We start from the raw sequence: 26,644 nt of genomic DNA on the forward strand, positions 1-26,644 counted from the left end.
TCCTGAGAGGAGTTTTTAAGCTTCCTCTGGGATTCAAGCTCCCTCTTTTTGGTCGAGCTCTCTGACTTTATTCGGGATCTGTTTTCTTGAAGGCATGGTCCTTTTGGTGAATAGTTGTTTGTTTTTCTGAACTTCTCAGTTAAGATTACGGGACCCCAATCTTCTAAACATTCAAAGGGTGGCCTTTCCTCTGGGACCCTGGCCTGTTTTCTGTATAAAAACTATGATCCCTCCTCATATGCATTTTTAACTAAATGGACTGACCTAACCAAAGATAATTTAGAGCTTCAGTGGCCATTATGGGAGGCTAAACTTGAGGACCATGGCTCTAAAATATGACAAATAGAATGGGATACCTATTTCAATTGACATCTTGAGGCTTCACAAAATAACACTTCCAAATTGACCCAGGTGAAGAAACCATTAAACGAAGATAAAAAGACATTAGAAGCCTCTTCCTCTCCTGCATGTGCCCCACCTCCTCTGTACCTGCCTCATCCTCATTCCAACCCTCTCAATGAATTTCCCTTTTCCTCCAAACCTCCCCCTACTTCCTCCTCATCTGAACGTCTTAGAACCTGCTTCTTTATAATCAGACCCTCTGAAGATCCTCATGCTAAGCTGCTAATTTCTCATGTCCCCAAGAGTAAGGCTGAACTACAAGCTATTGTCAAAAGTTTTCCTAGAGTTACTGCAGATCCTCATAGATTTTGCATAAGCATTTAATGCCGTCATCCCGAGTTACCAACCAGGTTTCTCAAATTTATACCAGCTAGTTCACGTGCTGGTTGGCAAAGACTAAGCTAAATGAAAACAGATAATTGGGATAATCCTGGAAAATCTCTAGAACTGCAAATGAGAGACCTACCCCCTGCCTTGCTATAGAATCAGTCTCAGATATCTCTAAGTGACGTCACCCAGCAATCCCCAAACCTGCTGACCAGAGTAAGATTCAGGCTGTCACTCGGAAACCCACTGAACCTTGTGCAAGACTATTACAGTCAACTCCAAATTGTTTCTGAGATTCCTGGTCTCCCTCTGGATATCCAGTCGGGTGGCCTTCAACTCTGTGTTCATCAGTAGGCTAAACCTTTCTCTCTTGGTTGAGAACCAGAATAGAATGGGAAACTGCCCATTCCAGACTTAGTTAATTTGGCAAACCAATTAGCCTGCACCATAAATGATCGCTAAACTCCTTAATCTCTAGCTTCAACAGATGGAGGCCTTTAAGCAAAATCCTCCCAGTCTGTCATTATTATAAGAAGCCAGGACATTGGAGAAAAGATCGCTATAAACTAAATGCTCCAGGAGTCTTCAGTCACCCAACCAGTTTTTCCAATGTCCTCCCACTCCCCAGTGATGGGACTCGAGTAACCACAGAGGCTTCCCTCAACCCTCCTCCAGATTGGGAATAAGTTTCTACTGGAGCTACTATTGAACAACTCCTGCCTCAGAGCACTAAAATGATTCAAATGACAGAGGTCCCTCAATAAACCTCAACAAGTCAAGAAAAATACATTGAATCAAAAATGCCAAGGCTCTTTTAACAGGAGTGAACAGGACATACCCTTATGACCAGACTGGTGATGACAAAGTGAGAGAGCAGGTTGACATGCTGTTCAAGGTGTTGCATATTGTGAATTTTAACACCAGTGTGCAGGCTTTAATGTTGCTTTTCCAAGTAATGAAGTCTCAGATGATATCAGACCAATATTATGCAGGATTACATAAGATGTTGGATCCAGGGTTGATCTTTATTCCTAAATAGAATCCAGGAAAAGCTGTCCTTACTGCTCCTGAGCACTTTAAATTGCCTGATGGACCATTTGAGTTTTGGCAAATGGATTTTGTACAGCTACCCCCATCTCATGGGCATAAATAAGTCTTGGTAATGATTTACATTTTTTTTTAATTGGACTGAAGCTTTTTCATGTAGACAGGCTACTGCCTCCTCTGTGGCTAAGATACCATTGGAAAAGATCACCCTACCTAAGGGACTCTTCACCCCCCCCCCCAATTAGAGGTAGGGAAACCCACTATACTGGTCAAGTGCTGTAAGAAGTCTGTGCTATTTGGCCAGTTCTACAACATTTTCACTTCACTTATCATCCTCAGTCTTCAGGACTAGTTGAATATAAAAATGGCATCGTCAAAATCCAATAGGCAAAGTGTGTAGAGACCCTTCAAATACCCTGACCAAAAGCATTGCCATTGGTCCTTCTGAACCTTACAGCCACTTCCTTCAGAATCCACAAACTATACTTAACCATATATTAGAATAGTCTTTCCATGGCATGCTCCCAGGACATGAAGACCTCAAGCATCACACCTTACAACCTGGAGATTTCACCTATTGGAAACGACATCCCCAGAAAGACTCCCTTCAACCCCATTGGAAAGTCCAGTATTAGGTGCTGTCAACCAAGCCTTGTGCCACTAAACTCCAAGGAATAAGTTTCCCATTCTATCCTTGGATCCATGTGTCACATCTGTAGACAGAACCAAACCCTGATTGGACCTGCACTCCAACTGGTGACCTAAAAGTAAAGATATCCAAGAATTGAAGCAGACAACAGCTGAAGGAATAGCTTTTCCAAGATGACTAGACCAAGCCTGTATATCTTTTCCCCACTATTACTTCTTGCCGTATCTTCTCCCTTTCTTTATTACAAAGACAATGCTCTTATCCATATTTCCCAATCCACTGCCAAAGGGAAGAACCTCTCTGATTGTTGGATTTGTCACCAGAAACCCTGATATGTTCATGACAGTGGTGACCCTCTAGTATTACCTTAAGTCTGCATACTATAACAAAATTACCCCCCTCTTTGCAGCCTTCAGAGGAGAAGTCCACAGAACAGTATGGTTTCTCTCTAAATATTCCCCAAACACCACTGACTCTTGGCTCAAAAGGATTGACTGACCAATTCCAGTTAACGGCATTATCAATAATAGTGTTAAGTGCACTACCTGGTTTTAGCCTTGTTTATGGCAAGTGGAACTCTCAATGGGCCTATGAATGTATGGACAGCTGGTGAATGAGAGGTTAATGTCTACTAGGATATTTAACCATCCTCATTAATATCTATAATAAATCTGAAGCCTCCCATTGATCTTCCCCATTAAACCTTCCTAAACATCTTAAAAGGAACTACCTGAGGCATACGTGACTCCAGGCTTGCCATCGTGGCGAGAGCCTTTCCCCTTTGGGTCAGAGTAAGTGCCAATGAGCATATGATCATAAATATCTCCCTAACATTAGGAGAGCTATCCAATTCTGCAGCCCAGCAATGGCCACTTGACCCCATGGCTAAAGCAGTCGGAGACAATCAATACTCTTGATTCTGAACAAGGAGGCATTCACAAATGCCACCTGTTGCACATGGATAAATGCCTCTGGAGGAATAGAAACTCAATTACACAAGATCAGGGAATAAACGCACTTGGCTATTTGTTCAGTTAGCTACCCTCAGATCTAGGGTTATGATTTAGAACCACAATACAAACTGAATTTGTCATATTAGTTTTAATCCTGCTTTGTAAAATTTTTAAAAATTGCACCTGTTGCCTGTCCAATTTTTGCAGAATTGATACACCAAACAGACTGTTGACTCAACACTTTGAAATAATCTTAAGAGTGACAATGCTTAAGAGTTTCTCCTTTCCATTTTCCTTGTCACTCAAATATGTCCTCAAATGGTTTCACTATCATTTTCCCTCCGATATGGAACATGATATCCAGGAAAGGTCCATCCTGGCAGCAAGGACAAAACGTAATTCCACTGAAATTAGGTAACCTGACTCTTGATCAGTGATGTTTTCAAGGAAAGGTTTTTGATCTAAAGGGGGAAATGTGAACAAGAACAAAAGAAATCTAAATCAAAATGGAGTAAGGAAGCCATGAAGGGAGGGCTCTCATGAGCATATCACTCACCACAGCTTACAGATCTCAGCAAGAAGAAAGGTTTCCTTCTGACTCAGCAACAAGCTGCTCACCACTAAAAAGAAAACTGCCACAGCCCTTCCCTGTTTCCTCTAAAATGTAATAAAAGCTGACTTTTTTGTCTGCTCTGACTTGCCTATGGTTCACCATAGTTTGCTTCTCTTGAATTGTAATTCCTCTGCTGTTCCCAAGTAAACTCATTTTGGCTAGCTTAAGATCTTGTTATTTTATGACACCTGCACCCCAATGTTCATAGCATCACTATTTACAATAGCCAAGACATGGAAACAGCCTAAATGTCCAACAACAGTTGACTGGATAAAGAAGATGTGTATATTTATACAATGGAATACTCTTCAGCCATAAAAACCAACAACATAATGCCATTTGCAGCAATATTGTTGTTCCTGGAGAATGGCATTCTAAGTGAAGTAAGCCAGAAAGAGAAAGAAAAATACCATATGAGATCACTCATATGTGGAATCTAAAAAAAAAAAAAAAACCACACAAACATAAATACAAAACGGAAACAGACTCATAGATATAGAGTACAAACCTGTGGTTGCCAAGGAGGTGGGGGGTGGGAAGGGACAGACTGAGATTTCAAAATGTAGAACAGATAAACAAGATTATACTGTATAGCACAGGGAAATATATACAAGATCTTGTGGTAGCTCACAGCAAAAAAAAAATGTGGCAATGAATATCTGTATGTTCATGTATAACTGAAAAATTGTGCTCTACGCTAGAATTTGACACAACATTGTAAAATGACTATAACTCAATAAAAAAAGTTTAAAAAAAGACCTTGTTATTTTATTTTTAAGATCAACATGTCTGATAAATGGCATCTATGATGATGATTGGCAACATCTCTCATCTCTCAAGCATCAGGAAGGCATTATGTCCACTCTACTTCCAAATAAAGGGAGAGTGGCTTTCTTCCAAAAGCTTCCCTATACCTTTCAGTTTTCACATAGCTCAGTCTGACCTGTGGATGGATTTAGGTGAAATGAATCTGGAGAAATCAGGCTGTGGATACAACAAAGTAGGAGGGAAAATGCATCTTGCTGCCCTGTTCCTGAGCCAGTCTTGGAAGTATTGGGCTGTATCTCTGATTCTCTAAAGGGTCCCCAGAATTCCACCTCAGAATTTCTCCAGTCTGTCCAGGGTTCCTGAATGTGGCCTCTGCTGAGCACCTCCTCTGATCTAGGCACTGTGCCAGGCTCTGGGAAGAGAGAGTCAAGGAAGATCTGGTCTGGCCTGTGCCACTTCCCCTCTCTGGGCCTCCATTTCTTCTTCTGTGAAAAGGAGTGAGGAGTGAGTGGGTTGGGGGTTTTGGGGGATGAGAGAGGACAGATGGCAGTTTGAGGGTGAAGGTGCTAGATGATCTTTGGGTCCCCTCCATGGATGGCCACCATGACAGCCTTAGCTTTGCAGCCTGGCTGTCCCTTTCCCGGTTCTGGCCACTCTTCCTGCCCGTCCTCACTCCCCATCTTCTCCTTAGTTAAGGAAGAGACAGAGCCTAGGAAAGATGCCTTTTCCATTCTCCCACTTCCAGGGCAGGCCTCACACCTCCCAGTGCAGAGTGTTGTCCATTTCTCCTCACTGGAACTAGGGACTTCAGCACCTAAACCCCAGGCTCACTCTCTCCTTAGATCTGAATTAAACCCCTTAGCAAGTAGTTTAAATAATTCAAAACCGCCTCCCCACTGCCCCCCATCTCCTATTTAGCGTTATCTTGTGCCATGCACCTTCTGTAAGTTATCTCAATTAAGGTCACAAAAACCCTTTGGTGTGGGTGTCATCCACCTCTATTTGCCAACGAGAAAACAGGTTGGAGGAGGTTAAGCAACTTGACCAGGATCACCAACCAGGAAATGACGGTACCCAGGCGGCCTAAGCTTCTCACTCACTTCTGGTACTACCCCGAGGCGGTGGCAAACAGGTCTCTAGTAACCTTGCGCAGCCCTGAAGCGTCCTTCAGCCTAGATCCTCGTAGTTCCATAACTCCTAGGTCCTGCCCTTCCCCACTTCTGCAGGGTTTGTGGCTAGGCCCAGAGGCCCAGAGCAAACACCTAGGTTCTAAGTTCGTAGCCACAGTCACCTCGCTGACCCCAGAGCCCCTGCACCCAACTATCAGGGAAAGTCCGAAGGTGCAGGGTACTGGCACACTCTGCGGAGCTGGTGGGGATTTGGCCACGCCCAGGAGCAGCCTGCTGGCCAGGATCGAGGTGGGTGGGCTTTGGTCGGGGTCAGGGCGGAGCTTGGAACAGGGGTGGGCGGAGCCGGGGACAGGAGCCAGGCCGCAGTCGGGAGGGGTCGGGGCGAGGTTAGGGACCGGGGCGGGGCTGGGCTGGGGCAGGAGCCGAGGGCCGGGGCGGGGCCTGGGCAGGGCAGGGCGGGAACGGTCTTCCGAATCGCTGAGGCGGGAGGGAAAGCAGTAGGAGGAGGCGAGGCGGGGCGGGGGGAGGAGGGAGGAGGGAGGAGGGAGGAGGGAGGGGACTTGGCAGCTCCCGCTCCGCTCAGCTCCACTCCGCGCACCCACGCCTCGCTGCTCCGCTTCGTGCCCCCGACCCGGGCATGCGCCCCCCGAGCCCCCGGCCGCCCAGAGCCCGCGCCGCCCCTCAGATTCTCTCCAGAGCCGACTGCGCAGGATGGGCGCCCTCGGTCCCAAGCCGCCGCCGCTGCTGCTGCTGCTAATGCTGGGTAAGCCCGGCCCCTGTCCCGGCTCCCAGCGCCGCCCGGCAGGTGCCTGACACCTGGCGCCCAGCCCTGCCCGCTTCCCCAGCATTTTGGAGCCCCTTGCACCCGCTTCTCCGTCAGGGCCTGCCTCCAGTCTCCACGGGCTGGCTCCCAGCTGCCCCCTGTGGCCGCCCGCCAGGCGAGTCTTGGGGGAGGGTTGTTGTTGATGGTGAAGACTCCCTGGCTCTAGGCCCCCGGCTGGGACGCAGTGAGGACCCACTGAGGTGCCACCCCCAGGAACCGCCAGGCCTCCGGGGCCCAGGCGCCACTTCTCAGCTGGCATACTCAGGTCCTGGGGTCGCTGGGCCCAAATGTTGCGACTCCTCCCTGCCTCAGACTCAGCTTCAGGCCCAGCCTTGGGTGCTAGCCCTGCGTGGGCAGTGCCTACCCATCTTCGTAATTGCCCGAGTTGGCTGGAGGCCCAGGGGCCGGTTCTGCCCACGATCTTTGGAGTAAGTCTCCTCTAGTTGCACCCCATCCCCCAACTTCATCATCTGAAGTAGAGGGCAGTTCCGTCTCCACCCTGGGTCAGGTCTCCCTTTGCCCCACTTCCCTCTCCCAGATGGCACTTGGCTCTGTAGCCTCCCGCTGGTTGTCACACCCCCTTGGTCCCAGCTTCCCTGTCATGGGAGAAACCGGGCTCCATGGAGACTGATGCTGAGATCTCCAAGCACCCTGTGTCTGTTGTGGTGGGTGTTCATGGTGGGGTGTTCTGGGCTGCATGGATGCATGAAGGCAGTGACAGTGGAAGTGGTTTTGGCCTGAACTGGAGGGCTTCCTGGGGACAGTGGTCTGGGGAGGAATATGGCATCCAGACTGTAACCCTTGAAACAAGAGCACAGAGTGAGGAATGGGGGGTGGGGTGGCTTTGGCGTCAGGATTTGGAGCTGCCATAGTTAAGGCAGAGGCTGACGTAGCCCCAGCCGCCCGTTTCTAGACCAGCTCCATCGCAGCACCAAGCAGCCTCCCCGGGTTGCATAGTCCCTGGCCCTGTGGGACGAGAATGAGCTGACTCCTTGGGGCCTGGGTGAGAGGCAGGAGGATATACAGAGGCAGGAGCTGTGGGGCCTGGTTGCCTAGTGCTTGGCGACTTTTCCCCAGTGGGCAGCGTGGAGCAGAGAAGAGCCCAGGGGAAGTGTGGTGTGGGGAGACAGAAGAACCTGCCGAGATCTGAGTGCCCGCTTTCATTTTGAAATGAGATTTCATTTTCATTTCATTTTGAACATAACTTGCCCCAGAGAATACATCTAGTGAGTGTTGAGGCTAAAATTTGAATCCACACCCATCTGACTCCAAAGCAGGTCTCTTTGCTTTCGTTTTCCTCTCTGCTAACACAGAGGAGAGAGAGCTGCCTGGCAGCTGGTTTCCTAAGGCAGTGGGGGTGACTTTCCCATGGGGATCTCCAAACATCAGCAGTTGTGGAGCCAGGAAGATGGGAGGGGGCCCTGCAGAGCAGTAGGCCCAGAGGCCAGGGAAGATGTCAGCTCGCCTGTCTTTGTCATCACTCTGATTATGAAATGCCCTCGGGCAGGACCCTCCTGAGTCACAGGCTCACTCACTGTCAGAGTGGAAGCTCTTAGCTCTCCTCCAGTGTAGAAACTGAGGCTTGGGAGTGGAAGGGACTGGCCCAACCATACAGCTGGGGCTGGGGCTGGGGCTGGGGCTGGTCCCAAACCTCCTGACTCTCAGCCTGTGCTCTAATCAAGCAACCACAAGTTCTCTCGTGATTCAGCCACAGGAAGAAGGGGTCAAGAGTGGAAAGTTAAGGGGGTGGGGGTGCTTCTGGAGGAGCTGGAGAACAGAGTTTGACTACAGACTAGGTGTTTTCCGCCAGCCCCTGCAGAAAGGTTGTGGGTATGCCCCTGGGAGTGACATTCTGGTTGGTGAGGTCAATGTCCTCAGGCCTCTCCTTGGATTCCCTGTCTTCCTCTCTGGCTTTGCCCCTCTGCAGGGGCATGTGGAAGCCAGCCAGAGACAGTAGGAACGTGGTCATTATACTTCTCGTGCCTAACCTTCGTCATCTGTAAGATGGAGGCAGAGGGCTGGGTTAGCCTCCTGACATTCTGGGGTTCTGTGATCCGGGGCTATGGAAGATTGGAAGGAAGGGAGGGAGAAGCTGAGTCCTCCAAGGCCACCAGGAGTAACTGTGAGGGCAGGGTAGGGCCTGGGGTTGGAGGTGGGGTGAAGGAGAGAGTTTTGGCCTCTCTAAGGAGAGAAAGATGGGAAGGGGCAGCTGGGGGTTTATTGCCTCCTTACCAAAGTAAATGAATGCACATCAAATGCAAATGAAGGCTCTTGTTAGGGAGCTGTGGGGTGGGGTGGGGTGGGATGGGGTTGGGGGGAGGACTGTGTGTCAGCTGGGTCTGCCCGGGAAGATTGGCAGGCACTGGTTGGGGAGAGGATCTTCTGCCCCCAGAAGCCAAGGCAGAGGCTGGTTCTTGCCCCATGAGCCCCAGCTGCCTCGGCAGCCCTGTGCTGTGGAGAAGCAGTGAGCTCATGGCACAGCTGGAGGGAGGAGGGATCGTGTGGTGAGAACGGGCTGAGTCTGTGCCCTGTCCTGCTCGGGCCACTGGCTCCATTGTCTGGAGTCCCCTGGCCCAGGTGATACAGCTGAGCCAACCAGCCCTTCTGAGCAAGATTTTGCCAGTTCCCTTCAAACAAAGGAGGGAGACATGTAGTCTCAGGATCCTTTAGCTAGAAGGCTCCACTGACCACGCCCCCCAGACATGGGGGAAATAGCGGGAGGGAATCAAGGTAGGGCTGGAATCAAGGACAGGTTAAATCAGGAAGCAGATACACTCCTGAAAGCCCTTACGCGCTCTGCTTCTGGCCTGCCAGTAACGGGATGTTTCTGGGTTCTGAGGCAAACCTGGCTCTATACCACCACCTCCTTGAGACCCAGATGTCTTACCTCCCAGCACCCATACCCTGTTCTCAGGTCAGAGCAAGGTCCAAGCTGTATACCAACTTTTCTCAGGTTTCCTTTCCCTTCATAAGCAGGGACAAGTATGTGGGTGGCAGGGGGATGCAGTGGGAGCGCAGGCATCCCTAACTTCTCCTGTCTATCCCTATAGGAGTCGGCTGCTGCGCCCGGGAGGTGCTGGTCCCTGAGGGGCCCCTGTACCGTGTGGCTGGCACAGCCATCTCCATCTCCTGCAACGTCAGTGGCTACGAGGGTCCCGCCCAGCAGGACTTTGAGTGGTTCCTGTACAGGCCCGAGGCCCCAGAGGCTGCTCTGGGCATTGTCAGTACCAGGGACCCCCGGTTCTCCTACGCTGTCTTCGGGCCCCGAGTGGCAGCTGGTGAGGTGCAGGTGCAGCGTCTGCAGGGTGATGCCGTGGTGCTCAAGATTGCCCGCCTGCAGGCCCAGGATGCTGGCATTTACGAGTGCTACACACCCTCCACTGATGCCCGCTACCTGGGCAGCTACAGCGGCAAAGTGGAACTGAGAGGTACTGGGCCCTGGGATGCGGGTGGGGCCACACCCTCCCAGAGGCAGAAAATCAGGGCCAGGAGGGACCTACAAGGAACCTGAGGCCCAACCAAGTTAACTGACTTTCAGGGGGTCACCCAGCAAGTTAGCAGCTGGTCTGGGACTCTAACCCAGATCTCCACACTCCAGGCCATTGCTCTTCTTGTTCCATCAAGCTTCCTTCTGGGAGAGGGGGAAATGGCCTTAAGCCGTCCAGCCCCCTTTTTATTCCCTGTTATAGTGGGGAAGCCTGATAGGGTGAAGAGACTCCATTCCTGGAGATCCCAGGATCCAGATCTGGGGGAGAAGGGGAAGAAAGTAGAGGCCGGGCAGAAGGAGTGAGAACATGTGACATTCTTGCTCTCTTAAGTTTCTTTGTCTTCCGAGAAAGAAGACAGAGCCACTTTTCTGAGTATTTCAAACAGGGGTCAGTCTGAAACATAAGGGTGAGTAGGCGATGGGCTGTTCTATGAAATTCAGCAAGTATTTATTGAGTGCCTGTTGTGTGCCCAGCCTTGTGCTTGGCACCACTGGGTTACAGAAGAAATAATACAACACGAAGTCTCTGCCTTCCAGCTCACAGTCTTTCAGGGAATTAGGTTGTAGGTAGGGAGCAGTAACAAGGGCCAACAGCTCCCAGCCCTCCTTCACTTCAGCTGTTCTCTCCAGTTCTTCCAGATATGCTGCAGGTATCTGCTACCCCACCAGGGCCCCGAGGCCGCCAGGCCTCAACTTCACCCCCTCGCCTGATGGTGCACGAGGGACAAGAGCTGGCCCTGGGCTGCCTGGCTCGAACGAGCACGCAGAAGCACACACACCTGGCTGTGTCCTTCGGGCGAGCTGTGCCCGAGGTGCCAGTGGGGCGAGCGACTCTGCAGGAGGTGGTGGGACTCCGGCCCGACCTGGCTGTGGAGGCCGGAGCTCCATATGCTGAGCGGCTGGCTGCGGGGGAGCTGCGGCTGGGCAAGGAGGGGACTGAGCGGTACCGCATGGTGGTGGGGGGAGCCCAGGCGGAGGATGCGGGCACCTACCATTGCACTGCCGCCGAGTGGATTCAGGATCCTGATGGCAGCTGGGCTCAGATTGCAGAGAAGAGGGCTGTCCTGGCCCAGGTGGACGTGCAGACGCTGTGTGAGTGCTACAGGTCCCATGGTGCCAGCTGGGAGCCATGGTACCTCAGTGGGCACCCTGACTACCAGGGCCACTAGATGGCCATCATCTGACTCCAGGGAGCCCACCTTCCCTAGACCGAGCAGTTCCATTAGCATCGCTTCCCATGAGCACCCGAACACATGGTGGGTTTTCTTTGCTCAGAAACTGGGTGTGGAGACAGGAGGGCCGAGGCTGAGGGGTGAGAGCTGCAGGCCCCTGAGTGGGAGGGCCTTGAAGTTGCTGCTGTCCAGAAGGAGCTGTGTTTGAGGTGTTGGGTGTTCTGTGCCCTCTCCTGCCTCCATGACACCCCCTTCCCCTCCTGTGTTTCAGCTAGCCAGCTCGCAGTGACAGTGGGGCCTGGTGAGCGCCGGATTGGCCCAGGGGAGCCCTTGGAGCTTCTGTGCAATGTGTCAGGGGCCCTGCCCCCACCAGGCCGTCATGCTGCGTACTCCGTGGGCTGGGAGATGGCACCTGCAGGAGCACCTGGGCCTGGCCGTCTGGTCGCCCAGCTGGACACAGAGGGTGTGGGCAGCCTGGGCCCTGGCTACGAGGGCCGGCACATTGCCATGGAGAAGGTGGCTTCCAGAACCTACCGGCTACGGCTGGAGGCCGCCCGGCCTGGGGATGCGGGTACCTACCGCTGCCTCGCCAAGGCCTATGTCCGCGGGTCTGGGGCCCGGCTTCGTGAAGCAGCCAGTGCCCGCTCCCGGCCCCTCCCTGTGCACGTGCGGGAAGAAGGTAAGGAGGGTGAGTTGGGCCCTAGACAGAACCTTCCCCTCTGTTTCTATGCCTCTCTCCCTCTCCATCAGCTGCCTCCATGCCTCAGTCTTACATTCCTCTTCTAAGATTGTGGAAATACCTTGAACTTCTGGGTGTTGCTTGGACAGTGGTCCTAACCCTACATCCTCTGTCCCTTCACCTTCTGACCCCTTGTCCTTTGTTCGGCAGGTGTGGTGCTAGAGGCTGTGGCCTGGCTAGCAGGAGGCGCAGTGTACCGTGGGGAGACGGCCTCCCTGCTCTGCAACATCTCTGTGCGGGGCGGCCCCCCAGGGCTGCGGCTGGCTGCCAGCTGGTGGGTGGAGCGGCCAGAGGAGGGAGAGCTGAGCTCTGGCCCTGCCCAGCTGGTGGGTGGCGTGGGCCAGGACGGTGTGGCAGAGCTGGGGGTCCGGCCTGGAGGAGGCCCTGTCAGCGTGGAGCTGGTGGGGCCCCGAAGCCATCGGCTGAGACTCCACGGCTTGGGGCCCGAGGACAAAGGCGTATACCACTGTGCCCCCAGCGCCTGGGTGCAGCATGCTGACTACAGCTGGTACCAGGCGGGCAGCGCCCGCTCAGGGCCTGTCACCGTCTACCCCTACACGCACGGTGAGTGACTCCCACCCTCCCCTCCTTGCTTACGCCCCGCTCCAGGCCCATGCACTTGCTCTTCCCCTCCATTGGGCCCTCCTGCTACCGGTCCCTCTTTCTTCTCCAAGTCACTTCACCTGAAGAGTCTCGAAAGTCCAGCTTTCAGCCCCTCAGGGCCGGCCGGCTCCCCCAGGGTCCTCGTGGTGGGGGAGTGCAGAGAAGGCAGGGAGTGGGCAGGGGAAGGCTGTGTGTGAATGGGAGGAGGTGGTGGGGACAGCTTGAGAGAGAAGGTGCTGGCATGCAGGTAGGACCGTGGGTGAACACCCCAGGTTGAACACAGCCATCATCTCTTGCCTAGCCCTGGACACCCTGTTTGTGCCCCTGCTGGTGGGTGCAGGGGTGGCTGTAGTCATCGGCGCCACCATCCTCGGCACCATCACCTGCTGCTTCATGAAGAGGCTGCAGAAACGGTGATCCCTTGCTCCCCAGGTGAGGGGCAAAAACTTGCAACCCCAGCCCTGTCTTCTCAAGTCCTGAGATGAGCGGCTCTTCCCCTGCCCCACCTGGAGAAGGAGCAGCCCCTCTGGGCTCTGCAGGACCCTGTAACCGGGTGGGCGGGGCAGGCGGGAGAGGGCCAGGAGGGAGTCACACTCAGGGCTCTCTTCTTAGCTTGCTCCACGCACTCTCCGGTTCTTGCAGGTGTGACTTTCTCCCAGCCCAGCCGCAAGCCCTCCTCTGGTGCCTGGAGACCCTCTCCCTCTGCCTGCCCTTCCTTTAATTTATTTGATCTACTCCCACCCACAGTGGGGGACCTGGCCACTCTTTCCTTCCCAAACCCCTCCCTCTGGCCTTCTGTTCAGGATCTCATACCCAGCCCAGAGGGAGGCCATTCCCTAGCCTAGAATTAGTTTTTCTAAAATGTGAATAAACTTATTTTATAAAATTCACGGCTGGCTGTGTCTTCCCTGCCATGAGGCTGTAAGAGGCTGGGATGTGTGGCAGAGAGGTTGCTGGGGGCTGACAACCTATTCTGGACGACCCAGGCCTCTCTTCCCACCACAAACACCATCTGGCCTTCGTGGGCCGTGCCACCCACCCTAGGAGGGGACACCTGGGTCCCATCTGCTGTCTGAGCTGTCAGTGCTGAGCCAATTCCTGTTGGGACCTACTTGGGGAGGGGAGCAGAGAAAGAGGGGGTGAGTTCCAGCTGAGCACAGCCTCTGCTCCCAGATGCCTTCCTGCTGCATAGAAGGGGTTTCCAGGCCCCCAGTGCCCTTTTCTGAGCTCCCGCACTACTCCCTAGTCTCTTTCTCCCCGTCTGGCTAACCTTGGACCTGACTCCTCCCACCAGGCCTTGGGGCCTCAGGCTTTTTCCTCCTGATCTTCATTATTCTGTCTGACAGCAGCAGAATGGAAGTCCCAGAACACAGCCGCCTGAGTGGCACAGATGACAGCCGTCAGAAGAGGGCCCGGGCGTCCACAGAGCCCCTGCACGTGCCCGCCCCTACAGCCCTGCCTCACCCTGCCCCGCCATGTCCCCGGGGCTCCCTGCATTTGTCTTTGCTTTAGGACTCTCTGATCCTAGAATTCTCAGCTGTGCTGCACCTTAAGAGATGCCCAGTCTACCTCTTTCAATTCAGTTATTTAAACATTTATTGAGCATCACTGGTTTCCTAAGCGTTGTTTTTACAGATGGGGAAACAGACCCAGCGAAGTGATGTGACTTGCCCAGAGTCATGGAACTGACTAGTGATAGCGTCAGGACGAGAACCAGGTCTCCGGACTCCTTGCACTGTACACAGGGGTGCCCTGAGCGGTGGCCAAGTGGCGAGGAGAGGTGTGGCGGGGTCTCAGTGCCTTCCATCCAGCCTCAGCTCCTCTCATCGGGCTCGCTTGCGGTGGGTTCACTACCATGTGAGCGTGTGTAGATACCAACAGCCCACTCCTTCCTGCGCAGACTCGAGCCGTTCCACCAAGTTAGACCAAAATCGCTCTCCATCCCATACCCTAGTACTTGTTCTTTTGAGAACAGCCAGCGCCAGGGTTCAGGGGCCTCATCTTTGACTGCTGGTGACCCAGGTGACCCTGTGACCTGAGGCAAAGGGTGACCTCTCTGAGTGGACACAAGCTGGTGTTGGCTCCCTCCATGGCCCCCTTTCCTGCTTCCAGAAGGCACAGCGTCCCACAGGACCCCAGCTTCCCAGTCTGGAATGGAGCACTCTGGGGTGCTTCCCCTCACCAGGCTCAGACTTTCATTACAGGACAGGAGTGGGGGTAGCCAGGGCCAAGGGACGGTCACTGCGGGGCCAGTGCTGCCGAAGGGCGTGTCCGCCTGTGCGCACGCTTCTCTCTCAGCCTCAGGTCCCCTTTCCCTCCACCCCTTGTCTCCCGTTACCATCCTGGGAGGTTGTCCTGGTGCCTGGGATGACACCAGCAAGGAGTGCACGTGGCACGGGAACATGTCTCTGGGGCTCTTGTCCTAGCTGGGCAGGTAGCAGGCCACTGCCACATCCGGATGTCCGGACTCCTCACTTCTCTCTCACGTTTTCTCCCACATTTAATCCTGCATCTTAAATCCTATGAGGGATTCCACCTTTTGCCACTGATGTCCTCCCTGTTTCGGCTCCCCCCCAGCCCCCGCGGGGCTCCCCCGAAGGCCTTCCGACGGCTCCGTCCTAGCTGTCTTGCCTGCTTGTCTCCAAAACGCCATCTTGTCCTCTTGTCAACACCCTATTTCCAATGACGGGTGAGTCCCTGGGTCCAGAGTTAAACTCTTCGGCCTGGGTTTCAGGGTCCCCTTGCCCCCCATCCCCGACAATTCTCCACCCATGATATCTCAGTCTCCTCCCCAAGGAGCCTCAGCCTCTCCTGGCATGCCCCCCTTCCTGACAGGACCTCCAGGTCTTTGCTTAGGGCGGGGCATCTCAAAGCATGGTCCCTGCTCCAGCAGCGTGAGCACGACCTGTGACTAGTTAGAAATGCAAAGTTTTGGTCTCCATCCCATACCTATGGGGTCAGAAACTCTGGCAGCAGGGCCCAGCCACCTGTGTTCCAAGCCCTCCCGGTGGCTGTGAGGCCCACCCAAGTTCATGACCGCCTGCTCCGTCAGTCTCTAGGTCTGACTCAATCCCTAGCTTTCGGATGACCAAACTCTCCCACCCCCTGCTCCGAGAGATCGCCCACACTCTCAGTTTGAAACAGTTGCTGCAGGCGTACTTCTGTCTTTCCCACATTCACTCCACTCCGAGGATAGGAATCGGGGCTCTGACTGTCCTCCCGACATACGCCCGGGTCAGTGCTCTGTACTCAGTGGGCACCCAGTGAACCATTTGAGTGACTCCTTCTCACTGTGCCCTAAGACTAATTCTGCTTTGCTGAGGGCCGTGTCCCAGCTCTCCCCGGGCCTTTCTTCATCCTCAGAACTTCTTTCTCCCCTCCTGCCTCTGCAGTGGTACTTATGAGATCTCCCTCCACAGTCAGAAAAGAGCCACCCCAGTCTCCCTCTCCTGGGGCCCCAGCTCAGGCATCTCCCACGTGGCCTGTTTCCTGGCACACACGGCTGGGCCGCCCCTGCAGCCTTTCGCCCTCCCTATCAGCCTGTTGCAGCGGTGGGGGTGGAGCTGGGAGGGCACCCGCCTTATCTCTGTCCGCCTCTGTCCAGCCTTCTCTCCTCTGGGTCAGCTTGGCTACTGTGTCCAGTGAGACAGGTGTGCCACACACAGGCCGGCTGGCTGACAAGGTGAGTGGGGACTAAAATCCAGCCTACACCCTGCTCCCCAAGCCATACACTCTGGTTTGAGGTGTTGTCAGTCTGGAGGAAAAGAGTGCCTTTTTAGAATTTGCACAGAGATGCTCTGTGAGTTAGCGGCAGCCCAGAGTGCACCACCTGTCTGTTGGTCCATTGACCTATCCACCTGCTGTCTCCCTCTGCTTCCGTCTTCCCACGGACCCTACGTAGGTCCACCCTCCTGCCCATTCATCGACCCATGAACAGATGTGAAGGTCAAACACAGACAGGCTGGTAAGTTCACCCATCTCACCCTCTATTCTTTTGAAATCAGGATCCCTCCCTTCCATGTTGGATCCTAGACCTGAGATTCTGAGGGGGCTCTCTTTGGTGCATCCCCAGGGACCTTGCCTGCTTCCTCCACCTCCGATACCCAGCTCCCGAGATACCTGTGTCTGGCCCCACCACAGGGGTCTGGAGGAAACTGGTCACACCTTGGACTCACTCTCTGGGGGTGGCAGGCAGCCATTCTGCTCTTTGTCAGCCCCAGCCCCTTCACTTGCCCCCTCCCCTGCACCCTCCTCCTCCACCTTCTCATCCAACCGGCTGGGGATAGACCAGTAGAGATGGGCGTCAAGGCGGGCGGCGGCCTCAGCCAGCTCCCGGGCGCTGCACGAGGGTGTGGGCACCTCAAAGGTCTGGTGGAAGCTGGCATAGTCCACCTCGTAGAAGCCATCCTCCAGGGTCAGCACAGACGTGAAGCGGTGGCCCCACAGCACCTCATCCACCAGGTAGGAGCTCCGAGCTTGGCATGTCATTCCTGGGGGGAGGGGCACCGGTCAAGGGGGATCCCACCCCCAGCCTTCCCTCTCCTGCCTCATTCCACAATCCTATACCTAGAACCCCTCTCTTGACCCCTCCCCAAGGGTCCCACCCCCGTGGTTCAGCCCACTTTCTCCTCCTTCCCAACTCTTGTTGGCTTGCCCAGCTCTGCCTCCTCTTCTCCCTTTGCCCCAACTCTTCCTCATCTGCAGCTCACACACTCCCCTCCTCTCCACTGGAGATGCCAGTCAGAGAACTTAACCTTGAAACTGACCCTGGGGATTATCCAGTCCAACTTCCCTCTCTATACCAGGCTCCTCACCAGAGCCCTCCCAAGAATGGGCATCTAGCTCGTACCTCCCAGGATTGAGAGCTCACCACTTCATGAGAAGCCCACTCCTTTGTGTGATGGCTCTAAAAGTTGAATTGTTGTTTATCTAGAGCTAAAACCTGCCTCCCTTGATTTCATTCCCCTGCCATATGTCACCCCTTCAAGTATTTGAAAGCCAGAGTCTCAGGTTCCATCATGCCTTCTCTTCCTCAGGCTGAACATCCCTGTCTCCCTTCACCATTCCTGATGTAACCTGGATTCCAAAATTTTTACTCTTTGGACTGCAAACCAGAATGACCAAGGAGGATCCTTTAAGGACTTCGAGTGTGATAAATACTCCAGTTGTGGCCAGGTCCATGCCTAGGAGAGGGCTCACCACCTTTCTCTTCTTGCCATGAGATGCTTTAGCTAACAGAGCCCAAGATTACATTACATAAACATTTTTGGAAGCTGTACAACATTGCCTGTGGCCAACTAAAACCCCCAGTTCTTTTTCCCCCAGAGCGCTTCCATGCTGTGCTTACATAAGTGATTTTTTTAAAGCCTAAATGTAGAACTTTATATTTATTCCTTTTAAATGTCATCTTGTTGGATTTTGGCTCATTATACTTGCTTTTCAGAAGCATTTCGGATACTGACTCTCTCACCCAAAATATTACCATCCTTTCCAGCTTTGTCTCTCTAGAAAAATCTGACAAGCTCTCACGCCTATCTCCTCCACCCTTCACCACCCCCGTCCTTCTTGCCGTTGGCCTGTGTCCTGTCTTCCCACCAGGGCAAGAGATTCTCCTTCTGCCCTGGGGTCTCCCATATCCCTCTTAGCTCATGTCCACCTCAGGACAAGGGGGCCCAGCAGAGGGAACATTAGCTGACCAGAGACTGGCTCTCAGCACTGAAAGTCCTGCCCTGAGCCAGCTTGGGGACACTAGTGTTCTTGTTACTTTGGTGAAGGATGGAACAGGAAATAACCAGGAGAGGAGGCGAAGAAGAGGCAAAAGGGACACGGGGAAGGGAGGAGATTTGAGGAAGAGAAGGAGGGGCTGGTGGGACAAAGGGAGAAGCGGGTTTGGCAGGGACTTCTCGGCAAGGAGAGGGGCTATGTCAGGCCTTAGTAAAAGAGTGCCAACTGGTGAGATGAGAGGAGAGGAAATAGGCTGAGTCGGGTAAGGAGAAGGAGCTAGGGGGAGTACTGGGGCTGGGGGAGAAGAAGTGGGAACACTGGGGCAGAGATGGGTGACATAGAGGCTTGTGTGAGGGGCTAGGATAGCGGTTTGAAAGCACCAATATGGGAGAAGCCAGCAGAGGGCAACACTCTGGCAACAGTGGCAGGAGCTTCAGGGCCCCCTGGTGGCTTTTGGTTCCCTTGCAGTTTTCTTCTGTTTCTAGATCCTGAAAGATTCATCCGCAGCCCCTGCACTGGTTTTGTCCTACCTTCCCAAACCTTTCACTGTGTAGGTCTGAGTTGGAGGCTCTGACAACACAGGTGCATTGCTAGTTTCTTCTGGAAAGGGGCTAGAAATGTTCAGATCATCTGTTTCCTTTTTCAGTGGAAACTGAGCCTTACGACGGATGGGGAAACTGAGGCAGAAGTGAGACTAGCAACCTCTCCCTAAGGTTCAGCCTAGGAATAACTCAGGCCATCGAGAACCTACACCATCAAGTTCCGGGGACCTGGATCTCTCAGCAGTGAGAAAAATCCTGCACCCAACCCCTCCATCCTACTCTGCACCCTAAACACTGAAGCCAGACGCCTGTGTCCAATACAGACACGGCCACTTATCTAGCGGGTGGCTGTGGACAACTTAACCTTTCAGTGGGGCGATCTCCTCTTTGAAAAATGAGCACTGTAACAAGAAGTTACCTTCATGGGGTTCCTCATGGGGTTCAGAGTAAATGAACTCAGAGGTGCAAAGTGCTTTGGAATCGGGCAGGGGACAGAGAAAGCACTGGGTGTTAGATGTGATTATTACTCTCCCCTATTGCCAGCAGCCCAGATCGCTCAGCCCAGGGCCCCTGCTCAGGGCCACTTCGGAGACTTCCTCCAAGCTTTCTCTTCGCTCTCTGCGGGATCACTCAGTTCACACACTCCTCCCAACCCAGATCCCCATCTCACCTCAATCTCTCATCCTCCACCAGTCTCTCCATCCCTCCCCGCCTGCCTTCCTCCTCCCTGGACCCTGTAAGTCCAATTCCCCTCCCACCCCGCTCCCCGCCTCCATCTGCCCGCCCGCACCCGTGGCTTCCACCATGCCCTCGAGGATGACGACGATCTCAAAGTCGTCCCTCTCGAGGGCGCGCCGCGACGCCTCCCAGAAGGGGCTGGCGGCGTCGATCTCGTGGCTGATGACGAGCGGCGAGACGAGGAAGAGGCGGTCGTCGCCCGTGTCGAAGCCCACGCTGAGGTCGGTCTGGTGCAGCGGGATGAACTCGCCCTCGAGCGTCTGGCGCGAGCGGATGAGCTTGGCGCGGATGGAGGCCTCGACGATGTGCGACGAGCGCAGGTCGCCCACGCGGAACATGAGGCAGAGGCGTCCGTCGCGCAGGGAGACCACGGCGTGTGAGGAGAAGACGAGCGTGGCGGCGCGCTTGTTGGGCTGCGAGATCTTGACGAACATGCAGCCCACCATGAAGGCGTTCACCATGGAGCCCAGGATGGCCTGCAGCAGCAGCAGCACGATGCCCTCGGGGCACTGGTCGGTGATGACGCGGTGCCCGTAGCCGATGGTGGTCTCCGTCTCGATGGAGAAGAGGAAGGCGGCCACGAAGCCGTTGAGGTTGTTGACGCACGGCGTCCACGCCGTGTCCTCCAGGTGCTCCAGGTCGCCGCGGCCGTAGGCGATCAGCCACCAGATGGCGCCGAAGAAGAGCCAGGTGAGCGCGTAGGCCAGCACGAAGAAGAGCAGGCTCAGGCGCCACTGCAGGTCCACCAGCGTGGTGAAGAGGTCGGTCAGGTAGCGGTACGTCTCGCGCACGTTGCCCTGCTGCACGTTGCAGCGGCCGTCCTTCTCCACGTAGCGCTGGCGGCCGCGGCGCCGCGGCGGCTCCTCCGGCCCCGGCGAGAAGGCGGCGTTCTCCTGCGCCATGGCGGCGGCGGCGGGCGAGGTCACGGCCCGGGCGGCGGCGGCGCGGGGCCTGGAGGGGCTGAAAGGTGGGCCCGGATGAACCGACTCGCGGGGGAGGCCGAGACCTCCAGGCTAGCGCTGAGGGGCGGGGTGGCCCCAGCCTCAACTGCCACGTCGGGAAAATGGGAATGATATGCACAACCTTAGCTACCCCCACCCCCAGCTTACAACATCGTAAGAATCCAATGCGATAGGGTCTATGAATGGGATCGCACAATGCGAGGCTGATTGTTTTCAGGGGAGGGGGATACGAGAGACCTCGGTCCTACTGCCTCTAACTGGGCTGTGCAGCACCTCACTGGCATCCCCGAGCAAGAGGTCAAATCAGGGAGGGAGTTTCCTGAAATCATTAGACTGTGAGCTTCTTGGAGGCAGGCGGTTAGTTTTCCTCTCCTGTGTAGAACCCTCCCTGCCTGAAGGTCAAGGCCTCCTCGCCCACTCCCCGCCAATCCCAGCTAATGTCAGCGCAGTCCCCAAATCACTGGTCTCCGCAGTTCAACCTGCCATCTAACCAGGCTCTTTTGAAGTTCACCCCAAGACTGACAGAAAGTCTTTCCCATTCCTGCTTCCCTGGACCTCGCTTACTCTGCCCCCTCCCACATCTTCCTCTCCACAAGCTTGCAAAGCAGAAATGAAAGTGGTGGAAAGTAAGTGAAAAATCTCCAGTGGGCACGGGTTGAACATCCCACCTTAGGAAATTCCCACTGGAAATCCTCCTTGAGGACGAACCATGATCACTGCGCCTGTAATGTCATCCCCATTTCCCCGGGTTCTTTCCACAGTGGAGACAGCCTGCAGATGGGCAGGAGGACTGGATATGAGATCAACCCAGATAGCCAGGGTTAAGGAAGCACAGAGTTCACCAAAATTAGGCTTTTATCCCCTCTAGTACCCTATTCTTCACGAGACATTAAATGAGACAAGTGAAGCACTAAGCACCCACATTTAACTCCCTCCTTCCTTAGTTCTTTCCCCCCAGGCTTCTACCTCCCTGGACTATCCTCACAACAGCTGCCTCCATATGCCCCAAATCTCAAACTCTAAGGGAAGCCTACCTGATTTTACTTTAAATTCCTCCTGGTTAAGAATAAGGATTCAAGACTTTTCAACCTTCCCTTCATCCTGGGAATCATCCTCTTCCCCCACTCCAAGGAAACTTGGGCTAGCTGGCGGAGGTGGGGGGGTTGGAAGGGAAGACAGTGACATAAGGATCACAGATGGCCTGGATGTGTGACCAGGTCCTGGGGAGAAACTGCCTGGATTGTAGTTCCAAACCCAGCCCTTCCAAATTTAAGTTCTAGAGTGAGGCACTCTGCAGCCAGACCTTTGGAGTGTGCATGTGTGTATATGTGTGTGTGTGTGTGTGTTTGTGTGTGTACTAGGGTAGAAGGGAGGAGGAGAAACCAAAATGATGTGGCTTGGAGCTTAGGGGCATTCACCACATTTATTTTCCTGGAGGAGTCAGGGGACACAGGGTCCAGGAACCTGAATGCAATGGCAGGTTAGGGTCTTCTCCTCCCCCAGCGATGAGTTTGCCTTTCCCTCCCTGCAGCCCAGGATGTCCTCCAGAAGTGATCTCTAGCATTGATTGCTTAGAGATCCCAGGTCATGCAGAAAAGTACCTGCGCCCTCTCATTCCAGCTTCAGCGGGAGGTGGGCTTCCAGATATTCTCTCAGGGTCTTAGGTAGTCTGACCCCCCAATCTGTCTGCTTAGACAGATCTCTCTGCCCAAGTGTGGGAAGAAACTCCAGAGTCTGACGGCCCCTAGAACTCTTTCACTCTCTGTTACCCCAGGGATCTAGGTGAACCTTACTTTGATTGTGTCCCATCTCCTATTCCTGAGTGGGGGCTGCATTTTTCTCAATGGGAAAGGGAAGGTGTAAAATTGTTCATCTGTCCCAGAGCAAAGACTTGATTTCTACACCTTCCCTCCAAAGATTCCTGTTCCTCCAGCCTATGCCTCTTTATTTCGTGTGCATGCTGTGACCCCTTTCCAGAAGACCCCAGTGCCGCATTTTCCTGGATCTCCTTTTCTCCCACTATGGAGGGCTGGCCAGTGAGGGGGCTTATCTTTTGGAAGGGAATTTGGTGAAAACTCCCTCAGGAACCAGCTCTTCCCAAACCCCCACTTGCCTTGGAAATAGGGGCCCAAACCCAGGTCCCCCGCGACTCAACTCACAGCTTGTGGAGAGGAGAGTAGCCGGCAGCAGAGACCCCTGAGGGGTAGCGTCCATGCCCCTGACACCGCCCCCCCACCCCAGCCCTCTTGGAGGGTGGGAGCCGCAGGCACCGCTGTGTCTCCTAAATGTAGCGGCAGCTCTGACTAGGACTTGCTATCTGTGTCATCCCCACTTCCCAGGCTCCCCTGCTCCTCTCCTGTTTCCACAGCAACCAGTCTGGCGACAGCTCTAGAGCATCCCCCTCCCCTCATCAGTCCTGGGTACCACTAGAGGCTGATCCACACGCCATAGCTATTTTTAGCCAAAGTCCCTCCTCCTGGACAACTCAGAGCTCGCCTCCTCACCCCCTCAGGCAGGAAAAAAAAAAAAAAAGAAAGAAAGAAAAGAAAAGCTGGCATGCTGGCTCTTTCCTAAGAAGCACCTTGCTCTGGGAAAATACAGGCCCTGATGTGTTTGGGAATAAGGCATTTGGTTTTCTGGAGATTCAGAGGGCCACCTGGGAGGCTCCTCACCTCCAGCGGGGCCTCTGGGTGCATGTGCAGCTCTCAGATCAGGCCCGCCATCGCAGTCTCCAATTTTGGAGAGACCACCCTGGTACCGATCCATCCAAGGAAGAGGGGTAGGGCCAGGTGTTCTAACTTTATCACTAGTTGGCAGTGTGACCCGCAGGAGTCACTTCACTTTCCTCAGCCACTCTGTCTTTCACAGGGTGTGAACATGTGCAAATAGCCCCTTTCCACCTCCTTCACAGGGTGTGCAGCTCCAACGAGTCAATATAAATAGGAGGGCTTTGAAGTGTAATTCATTAATAGTGAAACGTTTAGAAACAAGCCAGATGTCCAACAGAGAGAAAAGGCTAGATTAGGGCTTCCTAACTCTTCATTCAACAAACTTTTGTGGAGCCCAAGTGCCAGGCAGTGTGCTTGGTGGGGATGGTTACAGAAACGAGTAAGTCCCTGCCCACCAGGAGCTCATGGTCCAGTGGAAGAGAAAGGCGTAAACACAGAATACTAATACTATTACTAAGAATTCATTGAATGTCAGCTGTGAGCTAGACACACACTTCATTTGACAACCCAGAGAGATACCCTGTGAGACAGGTGTTATTTTCTCTGTTTATAGCTGAGAAAACTAAAACTGAGAGAGGCTAAGTGGTTTACCAGATGTCACAGAGTTGGCTATCAGCAGAGAGAGCAGTCACACTCACACATCTGTGTCACACCCTCATGCTCTCTTCACAAAGACGCGCTGCGTCAGGAATGCAGTATTTGTGGCCAAGCAATACAATTGGTTACTATGTTCATATATGTCAATGTGCATGGAGGCGCGCTGTTACATAAAAACCAGAACATAAAAATATTCTTATAAATTGATCATAACTCTATAGAAACAGCCTCAAGAGCAGTGATAAAAATCAGAAAAAAAATGAGAGAAATGGAAAGACTTCAGTGCTCATTTTCCCTGGGGGAAATAATTAAAAACAGAGAGCGGTAGACAAATGCCAGGTGTTATCATGAATATTATTACACTCAATACATCGATCAGTTCTTCTGCAGATTCCTTACAGTTGGAACGAAAAGACATAAGCTAGAGGGGGAGGATGTGGAAATGGACACTAGAGGGTTAGAAGTTCCTGGATGATCTGGTAAGGTGGAAAAGGTGGTATGGAGTAACATTGTCTCAGGAAGCAGTGGCCTGGGTTTAATTCCCAACTCTGTCCACTATTAGCTGGGTTACTTTGAGCAAGTTACTTAACCTCTCTGAACAGTTTCTTCATCAAAGAACTGAGAACAATGTATTATCCATCTCTTGGGGGCTGTCATGAGGATTACGTGAGGCAATGGCTGGCACATGGTAAGTACTCAGTAAATGCTAACTCTGTCTTCTCACCATCATCGTTCTCATCTCTGGCATCTCCTGAAATCCCTACCCGCCTGTGCCACCCTCCTCTGTTCTGGTGCTACCCAGTGAGACCTGCAGGGGGCACTCTTGGTGCACTACCCTCCTCTCCCCAGCCCTCTGGCCTGTGTTTCTTGTTCCAAGTGGAAATATCGAGTTTTCAGCCTGAGATTGGCATCAGGAGGGCTGTTAAAGCCCCAGTCAGCATCCCCGTCTCCTGGGCCTGGCCCTGTCACCTGAGCCTTGGGACTGCTAGCCTGCCCTTCTCTGTCCTGCCAAGCGGCTGCTCATGTTGGTTCCACTGTGCCAGGAGTTCAAAGACAAGAAACCAAACTCCTGGGCAAGAACGTATTTACATAGAACTGGCCCCATTTCCTGGAGGAGGAAACCACAGGGCTGGCAGGGCCCTCCAGAAGATGTATCAGCCAGCCCCTCCCCACCTCGTCTGGGCTGCCTTGAGCAGATCCTTGCTGACAAGGAAGGAGACCACTACCCCCTCCCCTGCTTTATAGAGCCTGCAGGTCCTGGACTTTACCTGGTATCTAACCCCAGTTCCTTGTTTATCACTGAACCTGAACAGAGTGAGAAAAAAAACACGTTTTCTTGGATAACAGGGTACAGAAAAATAGGCAAGATCCCAGCTTTCAGGTATTATGAGATAAAGAAAGCAACTTTACAAAAAAATCAGTAAAATATGTCAGTACGTTTGTGATGACAGGAGATTGGGTTTGGAACTGGGGAATGAGCAGGGCAGGAGGGGCACAGCGGGGTCACATTGCTGGTCTATAAAGAACCTTGGTACAAAATAGAAAAGAGGAACCCTTTCTGGGCAGATGCATTCCTATGGCATGCAGCAAGTGGTACGTGGTAAAGCAGTACAACGGGAATCCCTCCAATAGACACTACTCTGAGCCATGGTGCAAGGATTGGCAAACTGAACACGGTTCAGTCCTCAGTTTGCCCCCTCAGTCGGTGCCTTTGTGCAGTCCACTAACTGTACAACAGTATGTGGCAGCCCTGGGATCAGCCCCTCTGGGAAGGTTTCCTTGAGCAAGATCATGGGACTTCTTGGGTAAAAGGTTGGAAGTGGGAGAGGAATCACGATGGGGAATACAGGAGATGGTTGAGGATATGGGCTTAATGGAGCAGGAGGGCCAATCAGGTAGATTATAACAATTTCTGTAAGTTCAAGGGAGATGGAGCCCTAGAAAACTAAGAGCCGAGGGAGCATGTGTTTGAAGGAATGGATGTAGCTGGAGATCAGAGTGAAATGAGGAGAAGCAGAGCACAGATCCAGGACAGATGGAGCCCCACCGGCCTCCTGAGGCTGAGGCTCTGGCTGGTCTTCCGGCTGTTTTCAGCAGAGCAAGGGGATCAGAGCCTTCTCATACACAGGTCTACCTTGCTTTGTAGGGTTGAGTGGGAGTAGACTAGGATTAAGAAGTCATAGCATTTAGAAGTAATCCAGAATTAGTCCTCACTTTCCAGGTAAGGAATGGGTCCTAAGTCCTTTACAGGTAAGGGATGGGTCCTAAGTCCTTTACAGGTAAGGGATGGATCGCCAGCAGTTTACAGGTAAAAGATGGGTCCCAAGAGCACAGACAGGACTAAGACCCAGGCCTTCTGACTTCTGGTCCCTGGTTGTTTCTTTATTCCCTGCTGCCTCCCTCCTACCACAGTGTATTGAGTGTTAATGAATTTTCTATCCATTGGACCCAAGGTACTAGAGGAACCACCTAGTTAAATAAATTCTGGAAAGAATCCTTTGGTAATGTGATTAGGATCCACTCACTTATGGCTTACGAATGTGAGTTTGTGTAGACTGCACTTACTGAAAGGAGGTGGTATGTCCAAACAATGATCCAGTAGTGACTAGGGGGATGAGGCTCAGTCCCTTTCTTGGAGT

The 26,644-nt window shown here is 53.3% G+C and overlaps 2 protein-coding genes across 8 annotated transcripts in view; one reads left to right on the plus strand and one right to left on the minus strand.

The window, feature by feature from the left end:
• The first annotated feature begins 6,352 nt into the window (after positions 1-6,352).
• IGSF8 (immunoglobulin superfamily member 8) lies at positions 6,353-14,321 on the plus strand. 2 transcript variants are annotated; one of them, XM_006215641.4, is made up of 7 exons: positions 6,353-6,652; positions 9,763-10,140; positions 10,830-11,291; positions 11,643-12,050; positions 12,261-12,674; positions 13,015-13,145; positions 13,356-13,599. In XM_006215641.4, exons 1-6 carry the CDS (start codon positions 6,601-6,603, stop codon positions 13,128-13,130), a joined length of 1,830 nt encoding a protein of 609 aa, XP_006215703.2. In that variant the 5' UTR covers positions 6,353-6,600; the 3' UTR covers positions 13,131-13,145; positions 13,356-13,599. The 2 variants fall into 2 exon arrangements, with proteins under 2 accessions (XP_006215703.2, XP_031545027.2); XM_031689167.2 differs by lacking the exon at positions 13,356-13,599 and adding an exon at positions 14,060-14,321 and having other exon boundaries at positions 6,434-6,652.
• Positions 14,292-26,644, minus strand: part of KCNJ9 (potassium inwardly rectifying channel subfamily J member 9) — a 51,383-nt gene continuing 39,030 nt past the window's right edge. For 5 of the 6 annotated variants that reach the window (XM_072946285.1, XM_072946286.1, XM_072946284.1 and 2 more), the window contains 3 exons: positions 19,770-20,677; positions 16,974-17,203; positions 14,292-14,748 (listed from right to left, as the gene is read on the minus strand). In XM_072946285.1, coding sequence (XP_072802386.1) covers positions 14,527-14,748; positions 16,974-17,203; positions 19,770-20,677 — 1,360 coding nt within the window. In that variant the 3' untranslated portion in view covers positions 14,292-14,526. Of the gene's footprint in view, positions 14,749-16,678; positions 17,204-19,769; positions 20,678-26,644 lie in introns of those variants that run through there. The other variant, XM_031689172.2, reaches the window with a different exon arrangement.

This window comes from Vicugna pacos, chromosome 21 (assembly GCF_048564905.1).
Source record: "Vicugna pacos chromosome 21, VicPac4, whole genome shotgun sequence".
NCBI classification, from domain to species: Eukaryota; Metazoa; Chordata; class Mammalia; order Artiodactyla; family Camelidae; genus Vicugna; species Vicugna pacos.